This window comes from Chiloscyllium plagiosum, unplaced genomic scaffold (genome assembly GCF_037043375.1).
Source record: "Chiloscyllium plagiosum isolate Xiang-an unplaced genomic scaffold, Cpla_swu_hap1 HiC_scaffold_22, whole genome shotgun sequence".
NCBI lineage: Eukaryota > Metazoa > Chordata > Chondrichthyes > Orectolobiformes > Hemiscylliidae > Chiloscyllium > Chiloscyllium plagiosum.
The window spans coordinates 23,566,881-23,580,268 of NW_028270160.1; the positions used below are offsets into that span (position 1 = coordinate 23,566,881).

A 13,388-nucleotide genomic window follows, 5' to 3' on the forward strand; every position below is an offset into this window, starting at 1 on the left:
GCAGCAGCAGCCTAAACAGGGCAAACAGGATACAGTAGGTCTGGGACCTCCCACCCAAATTAATGAGGAGATGATTCAGTGAAATTAATGTCCTAAAAATCTGTCCTAGAATTCCATTGCACTGCAATTGCTAACATTTTAAAGTGTTGGAGCTCAACTCCAACTTGACAATGTTGAACTGTGTTGCCAGATACAGTTTCCAAATATAGCTCCTGATCAGAAGGATAGGGATTGGCTTTTTTTCTTTTCATTTGGGAGAACACTCCATAGCTTGAAAACAAAAAGTTTAAGTTTCACTTTGGTAGGGTCTATTGGAATTAAAGTTGGATTTGTAAAGCAGTTTTTCCTGAGAAAGGGAGTTACTTAGAATACTTAAAAATAGATTCTCTCAATATAAGGAGTTTAATAAACGTTTCAGTCTAGAAGTGTTTGGTTAAAAATCTTGAAGGAGGTATTTAAATCTGAGACAGTGCAAGCTCAATTGCATAAAAGCTCCCAGAAGAGGCTACCAAGATTTTCTGAAGACTGGGAATTGAAACCACAACCTGAAGAAGGAGCGGCGCTCCGAAAGCTAGTGCTTCCAATTAAACCTGTTGAACTAGAACCTGGTGTTGTGTGATTTTTAACTTTGTACACCCCAGTCCAACACCGGCATCTCCAAATTGAGAATTAAAATCACTGTGCTTTTGAGATTAATGGTGTTATATATTTTGAATGTGATTTGAAACCTTTCAACATATGTCACATGTAAATAGTTTGATTTCTGCCTCTTTATAAACAATACCTCCAGCATTGCATGCAAGGATTTAAATTCTTGGATCACTGGGGTATGTTTTGTGGTAAGCATAAATTATACAAAGAGACGGTTTGCACCTTAATAGGTTGGGGACCAGCATTCTGGCAGGTAGGTTTGCTACTGCAACACAGCTGCGTTTAAACTAAATAGCGGGGGGGGGGGGGGGGGGGAGACAAACTGGAAGTTTAAGAAAGAAATTGAAGGGAAAGTTAGAACAAGGGAAGTCAAGAAAGACAACGGTATCAATGAAGCAGATAACTCCAAAAGGGAACATGCCGGAAGGTTGAGTGAAATAGGGGTTGATAGGAAGGGTGAGGGCAGTAACAAATGAAAAATACTATATATGAATGCACAAATTATTAGAAATAAAATGGATGAGCTTGAGGCTCTTTTGGAAATTGGCAGCAACGATATTGTGGGGATAACTGAGACGTGGCTTCAAGTGAACAGGGTCTGGGAAATGAATATTCAAGGCTACACGTGCTATCGTAAGGACAGACTAACGGGCAGAGGGGGTGGGGTGGCCCTGTTGGTAAGGGATGATATTCAGTCCCTTGCGCGGGGAGACCTAGAATCAGGGGATGTAGAGACAGTATGGATAGAGCTGAGAAATTCTAAGGGGAGAAAGACTCTCTTGGGAGTTATCTACAGGCCCCCAAACAGTAGTATGGATGTAGGGTGTAAGTTGAATAAGGAGCTGAAATTGGCCTGTCACAAAGACGTTACTACAGTTGTTATGGGGGATTTCAACATGCAGGTAGACTGGGAGAATCAGGATGGTATTGGACCTCAAGAAAGAGACTTTGTGGAGTGCCTCCGAGATGGATTCTTAGAACAGCTGGTGCTGGAGCCTACCAGGGAGAAGGCAATTCTGGATCTGGTATTGTGCAACGAACCAGAATTGAGCAGGGACCTCAAAGTGCAGGAGCCATTAGGAGGTAGTGACCATAACACAATAAGCTTCAATCTGCAATTTGAAAGGGAGAGGGTTCAATCGGTAGTGACAACATTTCAGATTTAGATTAGATTAGATTACAGTGTGGAAACAGGCCCTTCGGCCCAACAAGTCCACACCGACCCGCCGAAGCGAAACCCACCCATACCCCTACATTTACCCCTTACCTTACACTACAGGCAATTTAGCATGGTCAATTCACCTGACCCTGCACATCTTTGGATGGTGGGAGGAAACCGGAGCACCCGGAGGAAACCCACGCAGACACGGGGAGATACGTGCAAACTCCACACAGTCAGTCGCCTGAGGCGGGAATTGAACCCAGGTCTCTGGCGCTGTGTCAGTTGAATAAAGGGAACTATGGAGCTATGAGGGAGAAGCTGGCCAAAGACCAATGGTGCAATACCTTAGCAGGGATGACAGTGGAGGAACAATGGCAGATATTTTTGGGGATAATGCAGGAGATGCAGGATCAGTTCATTCCAAAAAGGAAGAAAGATCCTATGAGGAGGCAGGGGTGGCTGTGGTTGACGAGAGAAGTTAAGAAACATATAAAGTCAAAAGAGAAAAAGAATAACATAGCAAAGATGAGTGGGAAAACGGAGGACTGGGAAGCTTTTAAAGAACAACAGAGGATTACTAAGAAGGAAATATGCAGAGAAAAAATGAGGTACGAAGGTAAACTGGCCAAAAATATAAAGGAGGATAGTAAAAGCTTTTTTAGGTATGTGAAAGGCAAAAAAATGGTTAAGACTAAAATTGGGCCCTTGAAGACAGAAACAGGGGAATATATTACGGGGAACAAAGAAATGGCAGAAGAGTTGAATTGGTACTTCAGATCTGTGTTCACTGGGGAAGACACAAGCAATCTCCCACAAGTAACAGTGGCTGAAGGACCTGAACTGAAGGGAATTTATATTTGCCAGGAATTGGTGTTGGAGAGACTGTTAGGTCTGAAGGCTGATAAGTCCCCGGGGCCTGATGGTCTACATCCCATTGTACTGAAAGAGGTGGCTCAAGAAATCGTGGATGCGTTGGTGATTATTTTCCAGAGTTCGATAGATTCAGGATCAGTTCCTGCAGCTTGGAGGGTGGCTGATGTTGAACCACTTTTTAAGAAAGGAGCGAGAGAGAAAGCAGGAAATTATAGACCAGTTAGTCTGACCTCAGTGGTGGGAAAGTTGCTGGAGTCTATTATAAAGGATGAAATTACTGCACATCTGGATAGTAGTAACAGGATAGGTCAGAGTCAGCATGGATTTATGAAGGGGAAATCATGCTTGACTAATCTTCTGGAATTTTTTGAGGATGTAACTCTGAAGATGGACAAGGGAGATCCAGTGGATGTAGTGTACCTGGACTTTCAGAAAGCCTTTGATAAAGTCTACACAGGAGGTTAGTGAGCAAAATTAGGGTGCATGGTATTGGGGGCAAAGTACTGACTTGGATTGAAAATTGGTTGGCTTACAGGAAACAAAGAGTAGTGATAAACGGGTCCCTTTCAGAATGGCAGGCAGTGACTAGTGGGGTACCGCAGGGATCTGTGCTGGGACCGCAGCTTTTTACAATATATATTAATGAAATAGAAGATGGTATTAATAGTAACATTAGCAAATCTGCAGATGATACAAAGCTGGGTGGTAGAGTGAAATGACAGGAGGATGTTAGGAGATTACAGGGTGACCTAGACAGGTTAGGTGAGCGGCAGATGCATGGCAGATGCAGTTTAATGTGGATAAATGTATGGTAATCCACTTTGGTGGCAAGAACAGGAAGGCAGATTACTACCTAAATGGAGTCAAGTTAGGTAAAGGGACAGCACAAAGAGATCTGGGTGTTCTTGTACACCAGTCAATGAAGGCAAGCATGCAGGTACAGCAGGTAGTGAAGAAGGCTAATAGCATGCTGGCCTTCATAACAACAGGGATTGAGTATAGAAGCAAAGAGGTTCTTCTGCAGCTGTACAGGGCCCTGGTGAGACTGCACCTGGAATATTGTGGACTGTTCTGGTCTCCAAATTTGAGGAAAGACATTCTGGTTATTGAGGGAGTGCAGCGTAGGTTCACGAGGTCAATTCCTGGAATGCGAGACTATCTTATGTTGAAAGATTGGAGCGACTGGGCTTGTATACCCTTGAGTTTAGAAGACTGAGAGGGGATGTGATTGAGACGTATAAGATTATTAAAGGATTGGACACTCTGGAGGCAGGAAACATGTTTCCACTGATGGGTGAGTCCCGAACCAGAGGATTCAGCTTAAAAATCAGGGGTAGGCCATTTAGGACAGAGATGAGGAGAAACTTCTTCACCCAGAGAGTGGTGGGTGTGTGGAATGCTCTGCCCCAGAAGGCAGCGGAGGCCCAGTCTCTGGATTCATTTAAGAAAGAGTTGGATAGAGCTTTCAAGGATAGTGGAATCAAGGGTTATGGAGATAAGGCAGGAACAGGATACAGATTGAGGATGATCAGCCATGATCATAATGAATGGTGCTGCAGGCTCAAAGGGCAGAATGGCCTACTCCTGCACCTATTGTCTATTATCTATTGTCTAAAAGACCAGCTTGTTAAAACCAAATAAAAACAAAACATGATCTGCCAAGACAGAATTCAGATAGGGATCTGATAAGTCCAGTCATGAAATGAGCTGCAATCATAATAAAATGGTGTCACATGTCAGCCAGACCAGGTCAACAGACTTCCTTAACTAAAACAAACTAGTGAACAAGATAGGTTTTACAACAATTAAAGATAGTTGACATTGTCACCAATAGCGATGCTAGCCTTATATTACACATATTTTTATTAACTGAACTTAAATTCCACTAGCTTCTGAGGGAAAGTTTTAATTCATATCCCAGGTCATGAGCCTGGGCCTCTGGATTACTCATCCAGAGACATTAATATCATATACATCTCACTCCTTCAATCCCAAGAACCACAGCTCTATGTTTACATCTACTAACATTGGAAAAAGACCTCCACATTTCATAAAATACATTTTATGAAACACCTGGTTTTGATCTGTGATCCCTGCGTTTCAAGTTGTTAATAGGCTTGGTGCTTTGAATGCTGCCCTTAATTTTGGATTGCGAACGTGCAGGATTTCAGGTTCAGCTTTTACCTGTTACATAGCAAAATATTTGTCTGATTATACTTATTCAAATTTTGACATTCCCTTTGTGCAGGCTTCACTCAACTATACTGCTGCAGGTGTTTTCTTCGAAACAAGGCATTAAACCAAAGTCCAATTGCAAGTTATTTTTTATTCACTCATGGGACATGGGTATCATTGGCTAACCAGCATTTATTCCCCTTCCACTGTTGCCTTTGAGAAGGCAATAGTAGTGAGCTGCCTTCTTGAACAGCTCCAAAAGATTAGGAGGAAATTCAAAATAAGCGTACATTCATCAGTTCAAACACATCCAAATTTTAGATTGTGAACTCAGCAGACTCTCACTTTAAAATCACAAGAAAAACATTATTTTTAAGATATAGATGACATGATTAGCAAAGCCTGGATGGTGTCAGGTTCATGGATCTTAGGAATTAAGGTGAACCTAACTGTCAATCATGACTGAGAAGAGGTTTAATCCTCTATCTTTTCCTGGGGAATTACTAAGCTTAAGTGGACTGTAACAATAGAATTTACAACATTGAGGTGCTTTGATGAAGGATTGCAGATGCAGGTGGATTGCCTGTTGGAATTTATCATTTCCTATGCAATTCCCTTGTATTCAGCTGCATCTACAATTCCACATGATTCTAACAGCAACTTAAGTCTGCAGTGCTCCAGCAGCTATCTGGCCTTCGAAAGATTTTGGCATAATTACATAGTTAAACAAAAGAATTGCAGATGCCGGAAATCTGAAACAAAATCAGAAATTTCTGGAGAAACTGCATGTCAGGCAGCATCTGTGAGAAGAAAGCAGATTAATGTTTCAAGTCCAATGATTCTTCATCAGGACTCATTTCTCCAGCAATGTCTGTTTTTGTTTCAGTTTTCCAGGACCCCCAGTTCTCTATTTTATTATGTAATTATGGCCATAATTATATCCTGCACAGCTTAGTATTTTCAGAATAATAAAATAATTTAGCATTTTTCTCAACCATATAAGGTGAAGGATTTTACAGCTAATGAAATCATTTTGAAACAACAGTTCTCGCTGTAGTGTAGATGACTTATGCAACAAAAACTTCCAGCTCGGCAAACAGAACCACAGCAACGAGCACCTGAGCTATAAATCTTTTCACAAACTTTGAGTAGATGACTTAAATTCTATTTTAATTGCCAAAGATCCATAAGATTTAGATGCTACCTCTCCCAACGCTGTGCAGAGAAAATAGCAAAAGTTTATAGAAAGAATATTTTTATCATTGGAATGCATATTTGGGGTAGTCCATCAGTACCTCTTCCAGACTAAAAAACACTGGATTCTAATTATCACATTGCTATTTTTTCAGAATTGTACTTAATTCTTTACTTTTTCTATAAACACTGACACTATGAAATTGGATGACATTAGCAAACTTCATGATGTTGAAATGGATAAACATTTTCTCATTCTTGACTATTTGCATCAGTATTTACTGTGGAAAAGGATATGGAAGATATAGACTGTAGGGAAATAGATGGTGACATCTTGCAAAATGTCCAGATTACAGAGGAGGAAGTGCTGGATGTCTTGAAATGGTTAAAGGTAGATAAATCCCCAGGACCTGATCAGGTGTACCCGAGAACTCTGTGGGAAGCTCGAGAAGTGATTGCTGGGCCTCTTGCAGAGATATTTGTATCATCGATAGTCACAGGTGAGGTGCCAGAAGACTGGAGGTTGGCAAACGTGGTGCTACTGTTTAAGAAGGGCAGTAAAGACAAGCCAAGGAACTATAGACCGATGAGCCTGACCTCAGTGGTGGGCAAGTTGTTGGAGGGAATCCTGAGGGACAGAATGTACATGTATTTGGAAAGGCAAGGACTGATTAGGAGTAGTCAACATGGCTTTGTGTTTGGGAAAGCATGTCTCACAAACTTGATTGAGTTTTTTGAAGAAGTAACAAAGAGGATTGATGAGGGTAGAGCAGTAGATGTGATCTATATGGACTTCAGTAAGGCGTTTGACAAGGTTCCACATGGGAGACTGATTAGCAAGATTAGATCTCATGGAATACAGGGAGAACTAGCCATTTGGATACAGAACTGACTCAAAGGTAGAAGATAGAGGGTGGTGGTGGAGGGTTGTTTTTCAGACTGGAGGCCTGTAATCAGTGGAGTGCCACAAGGATCTGTGCTGGGTCCTCTACTTTTTGTCATTTACGTAAATGATTTGGATGCGAGCATAAGAGGTACAGTTATTAAGTTTGCAGATGACACCAAAATTGGAGGTGTGGTGGACAGCGAAGAGGGTTACCTCAGATTACAACAGGATCTGGACCAGATGGGCCAATGGGCTGAGAAGTAGCAGATGGAGTTTAATTCAGATAAATGCAAGCTGCTGCATGTTGGGAAAGCAAATCTTAGCAGGACTGATATACTTACTGGTAAAGTCCTAGGGAGTGTTGCTGAACAGAGAGACCTTGGAGTGCAGGTTCTTAGTTCCTTGAAAGTGGAGTCGCAAGTAGATAGGATAGTGAAAAAGGCATTTGGTATGCGTTCCTTTATTGGTCTGAATATTGAGTACAGGAGTTGGGAGGTCATGTTGCAGGTGTACAGGACATTGGTTAGGCCACTGTTGGAATATTGCGTGCAATTCTGGTCTCCTTCCTATCAGAAAGATGTTGTGAAACTTGAAAGGGTTCAGAAAAGATTTACAAGGATGTTGGCAGGGTTGGAGGATTTGAACTATCGGGAGAGGCTGAACAGGCTGGGCTGTTTTCCCTGGAGCATCGGAGGCTGAGGGATGACCTTATAGAGGTTAACAAAATTATGAGGGGCATAGATAGAATAAATAGACAAAGTCTTTTCCCTGGGGTTGGGGAGTCCAGAACTAGAGGGCATAGATTTAGCGTGAGAGGGGAAAGATATAAAAGAGAACGAAGGGGCAACTTTTTCCACAGAGGGTGGTACATGTATGGAATGAGCTGCCAGAGGATGTGGTGGAGGCTGGTACAATTGCAACATTTAAGAGTCATGTGGATGGGTATATGAATAGGAAGGGTTTGGAGGTACATGGGCCAGGTGCTGGCAGGTAGGACTAGATTGGGTTGGGATATCTGGTCGGCATGGACAGGTTGGACCGAAGAATCTGTTTCCATGCTGTATATCTCTATGACTCTAACTATTGTTGAAATTAAATACAGTCATCTGTTAAAGTTCCTTAGATGAACAGTATATGGATTTGGTTATTGCACATTGTGCATAAATGAGGGAAAATATTTCCAAATATAGGAGCCAGTATATTTACTAGAGCACATACTGCATACATTGTGTGCGATGTAATCTTTAGTGGAGTAGAAAATTTGACCTATATACTAAAACAAGTCTCGAGTTTCAGATATTATTCCTAATGCATTTAATTATACAAATAATTCTTGCTCGTTTTCCTTATCATTTTTAAGTTTTTCCTATACAAAAATATCTGTCATAATTACTAAGTTAGATCTAATTTAGATTTAGTACAGTTATCACGTCAAAGAAACATAAAACAAATTTTGAGATTAGCTGTAGCTGCTTTAATTCAAGAGCATGTCTGCCCTCTGGAGTACAAAATGAAGGTTTAAATATTAGTCCAATACAAAAAGCACGTCATTAACTGAAAGTACAATATTGGATGCTGAAAATATGAAATAAAAACAGAAAATGCTGAAGAACGTCAGGACAAGCAGTAACTGTGGATAGGAAAACAGAGTTAACATTGAGTCCAAAGGCTCTTCCTCAGAACAGATCTGTAGTTCCAAAGAAGATCTTTGGACTTGAAACATTAACTGTTTCTCTCTCCCCAGATGCTCCCAGACCTGTTGAGTTTTTCCCAGCATTTTCTGTTTATATTACAGAAACACATGACCTTAGGTACATTGCAAATCATAAAGATTTATTTCATAAGAGCACCTTGTGAAGAAACCTCAAGACAGGTTGAGAGTGTCAAGTTGTCACATTTTAGAAAAGTAACAGCATAAAAAAAACTAACCATGGAACATTGAAAATTAACCTTGACACAAATTAGTATGACCACTTCAAATGACAGCTGAAAAATGTGTTGTTGGATAAGCTTATGCCCAAAACGTCGATTCTCCTGCTCCTTTGATGATGCCTGACCTGCTGTGCTTTTCCAGCAACACATTTTTCAGCTCTGATCTCCATCCCTCACTTTCTCCCACTTCAAATGACATACAATTTTACATCAATAAAAGTATACATCACAGCACTGGATGCAAACAAAGTATTTCACAAGTGCAAAACACTGGTGATCAAACAGAATGCGAAGTGGCAGGGGATGATGGAGGTTAGAAGGAGAGACTAGAAGATCCGAGAGGTAGGCTTGAAGGAGACTTTTGAGAGAGGAATGAAATCACAAAGGCTGAGATATGTGTACATAATGCCCCATAGTATAGACTGAAAAAGCTGGGCTTGTAGCTTAAAGTAGAGTGAAAAAAAAAGACTCAAAACGCAGCCAGACTTGTCGTAACATTCCATGATTTGGAGTGGGATGTACAAAGTTAAAAGAAATCACACAACACCAAGTTATAGTCCAGTAATATTACAAGTAGCCTTTGACAGCTGAGGCTGGACACCATACAAGTCCTAACTAATAAACATTTATGCATTTAGTATAACATATTATTCACATCATGCTACATCCACCTCCTTCCCACCTAAAGTCATTGATGCCATTCCCCACGTGCTGCAGAGATTTGGCTAATCAGCCTGATCATGTTCTTAATGCCTTTGGAGACAGAGTGTCTTCCTGCAAAGGGGCATATGAACCAGTTAGTGGGTGGGTCTGACTGTCATCCTGTCATCTGGGTAATTAGTCCAGTCCAGTGGTGTTTGTTAAGTAATACACTGCTGTCCAGAAGATTAGGAAACTCCCCAGTTCTTGAAACTTTCGTTGGATTTGTGTGTCCTGCTGATCAACAAGATCTAGACAATATCCAAGCTTGGGCTTACAAGTGACAAGGCCTGCTTATGGATACTAACACGTGTTTCTCTTGATTCCCCACTGATCACGTGATTCTAACAAAGTGGATGAATTGATTAGCTGAAAATCTGTCATTGCCAATTTTTCCCATGTATCTGTACAGATTCGATACAAGCTTTTTGGGATGCACAATTCCCTCAGTGTCTAACTGGCTGCTAGATGATAATAGGAAGCAGAGGGTTCTGCATAATATATCTGGCATTATGTGGACTACACCAATGAAATATGGGATAACATATCTGAAGCAGTTTCTGCTCATCATGGACACACTCTGGGAATATCAAATGCCATGTGTCGTAAACAAAACCTCCACATTCTAAGATGCATCTCAATCAAATTTTTTTAGTGTTGAACATGTCCAACAGCTTATAGTCTGACTGAGTAGTAAACTAGAGTGTCAGCATGTCAAAGGCCTGAGGCATAGTATATCAATCTTTGAGGACCCTTTTACTCAATTTAGAATAATATAGCTCCTGGCCTAATGGATGCATATCAGTCACAACAATGGTAGATAGTTCTGGGTCATACTGAGTTCTTATCTAGAAATTCAAAACTTGAAAACCACCAATTATCCAGGTCAATAATGAGCATTCTTATTTTGAATTACATAAAGAGCTTCTGCCATTTACTTTCCATTATATTGTAGCACAGCAGTCAAGGCAAGGCGACAGTCTACTGGCATTATTGCTCAACTGTTAATCCAGAGGAACCAGGTAATTTTCTGGAGACCTGGGTACGAATCCTACCATGGCAGATGGTGGAATTTGAATTCAATAAATATCTGAAATTAGGAGTCGAATGGTGACCATGAAATTATCGTTTCATTTCCTTTCAGGAGAGAAATTGCTATCTGTACTTGGTCTAACCAATATGTGACTCCAGACCCAGAGCAATGTGGTTGGTTCTTAACTGCCCTCTGTTTACTGCCCCCAGACTGTGAAATTATATAACCAAAGAAGGTAGAAAATCAGATTTCAACCACTACTGAATTAGGAAAATTTGACACTCGTATTCCCACGTCATGTTGGAAATTTCTTCTGCAGCCTTTGAACATAATGTTAGCACACCAAAAATCTTCCTTGGAATTTGTCCTTGCCCAAAAAAGGCACTTTATGATCACCCATATCTTCTAGCTCTTGGACACAGTTGGAATTAACTGATCTCCCTTTAGATTTTTGATTTGGAGGTAGGAGGTTTCTGCTGTGGCACGATGCTTTAAAAGATCACCTCCTCTTGCAGAAGTGGCACATTACTAATAACTGGGCAAGCTTAGTATCTACAAGACTTTTCCCAACAAAACATGGACAAGGAGTAAAAGCAGTGACTGTCTCCAAGCCTTCCTACTCTGCCATGTAGGAATTCTGGGGCCCTCCCATCTCCATGCTAAGCAATTGCCCAATAAAGACTACGAGTAACTGCATACATTTTTTCTACTGCATCTTGGATGTCCACAACAAATGTTTCCCGGTCTACAACAGTGTCCCTTTGAAACTTCACATATGAAGCAAAAACCAATTACCACCGCACATTTAGCAATTTCTTCATCAACCACTTGCTTTCTTAAAATATGACTGAATGGTGTTGTTGATTTATATAAAGCACAATAATCTAAACTTTATTAGGTTTCTGAAAGCAAACCAGTATCAAATTAATCAATAATGTAGTTTCTCCAGTGTGTAGCTTGATCAGGGCACTCTGTGAAGTTCAGGGGCAAAACCACAAGGGAAATGTCTCAGAGATGATCAAATGCAGGAGGGCCAGGAAGGAGAAGAAGAAAGCATGCAATGATAGGGGGTCTTCGGTAAGAAAATGGCTAAATCTGGCAAGCAAATATTGGTCTTTGAAAGTATAAAACAAACGAGCTCCTTGGGATTGGTGCAAAAAAATGAAAATGGGAGGACACAAGAATTTGAAAGAAACAAGGAATTTACGGATTTCTACTTCAAGATACTTCATTTATAAAAGACTGTCAGCCAGGAATATAGGAGCAACAAATATTTTGTACAGATTTTCTTTTTCACTCTGACATTTTCAAGTTCTGTTCCACTGATATTCAGAATTGATCAACGCATTGATCATCTGACCAACACAAAAAGCCGATTAGCTTCTCTAATGATCATCTGTGTGCAGGAAAGCAGACACAGAAAATAACTGCTCATTTGGCACGTAACACATAAAAGTATGTTTTAGTATGTAAACTGTTTAGATACAATCCAACAAACATGACTCAAGTATGAATGAAAATTTAAATTGTTTGTTATTTACAGATATGTTCCAATTAAATTCTTTATACAGAAATTTATAATTTTATTACCAATATCAAATGATAGATTGCCTCTCTGGTTTCACAACCTAAAAAAAAGCCCCATTTCTTATTTGTTTATCTAATTTCATTTCTTTCAAAATCATGCTGAACATTTGTGTACTGAGGTAAGCCAAAACTTACCAACTGGTTTTTCACAAACTAGACCATTTGCCATTTCAGTGCACGCATAAGCCTTCAATCCAACAATTTCAGCTCTTACTAGATATGCACAGAAACCAGAGTCATTGGGTTCACCAGGGAGCCACTGCAGAGTTGTGTTTGTAAAAGGTGACATATCTTCCCAGCCCCAGTAGGAGACGTTAATTTTGCGTAATCCAACCCAAGGTGATATTTTCTAACATGACAAAGGCAAAAGAGAAGGAATAATAAGCATTTTCATTAAATAATTTACATTTCTTCCAGTTTGAAATCAATACTGTTCTGATTTTTTTCTGTTCTGATTTTGCATAGCTTCATTGATTTTTTTGGGAGGAACATATTCTGAATATATTCCAGTTAACAGTTCGTTTCTTAAAATCCACTACAAAACAGCCATTACTAACTGCTCCAATTTACCACAGATAGCAGACTATTTGCACAATACACCATTCCACATGACAAAGAGCTCAATCTCAGAAAAGGTTGCCAGACTTTCATTTGATTTCTGTAACAGTGACAAACATGTTTGATATTTCATAAAACTGTTGCATAGAGGAGGTTCCCAATATACTATCATCTGGGAGTTTCGATTCTAAAGCAGAGGTGAATAAGTCAATGCATCAGAATTAACAGTAGAAGGAAGATACAAAATTAGGCTGCTGTTTAGCAACAACATGTCCTTTTGCACAGGAAGACAGGAACAGAAACAATTGCATTTAGGAAGGCAGTGTACAGGTTTCTTTTAAAGGGAAGCAGATAAGCCAGGAGCAAAGACCTGTAACAACAACAGTGTAATTAAACTATCTTCAAAATAATCCTGGAAGTGATTCTGGATGGCTTAGAAGTTAAATTAAAGGCGCTAAGGATGGACGGTTTTAAGCTTTCGAAAAAGAAAACATTCTGCAAGACTGTTGAAAACACAAGTTTAAGGAACTAATTAAGGAGTAAGTGAACTGAGGTAACAGCTTTTTAAGGACCTCAGAATGTGATATAAGTGAAAGGCAACATCAAATGAATGCAGATGTGTGCATGCATGGATGGGA

At 40.1% G+C, this 13,388-nt stretch overlaps 1 protein-coding gene across 1 annotated transcript in view; it reads right to left on the bottom strand.

Moving 5' to 3' along the window:
• atrnl1b (attractin like 1b) overlaps window positions 1-13,388 on the bottom strand; it is a 947,890-nt gene that overhangs the window by 676,361 nt on the left and 258,141 nt on the right. Inside the window, exon 16 of the mRNA XM_043712811.2 lies at window positions 12,328-12,541. Within this exon, the coding sequence (XP_043568746.1) occupies window positions 12,328-12,541 (214 nt within the window). The remainder of the gene's footprint in view (window positions 1-12,327; window positions 12,542-13,388) is intronic.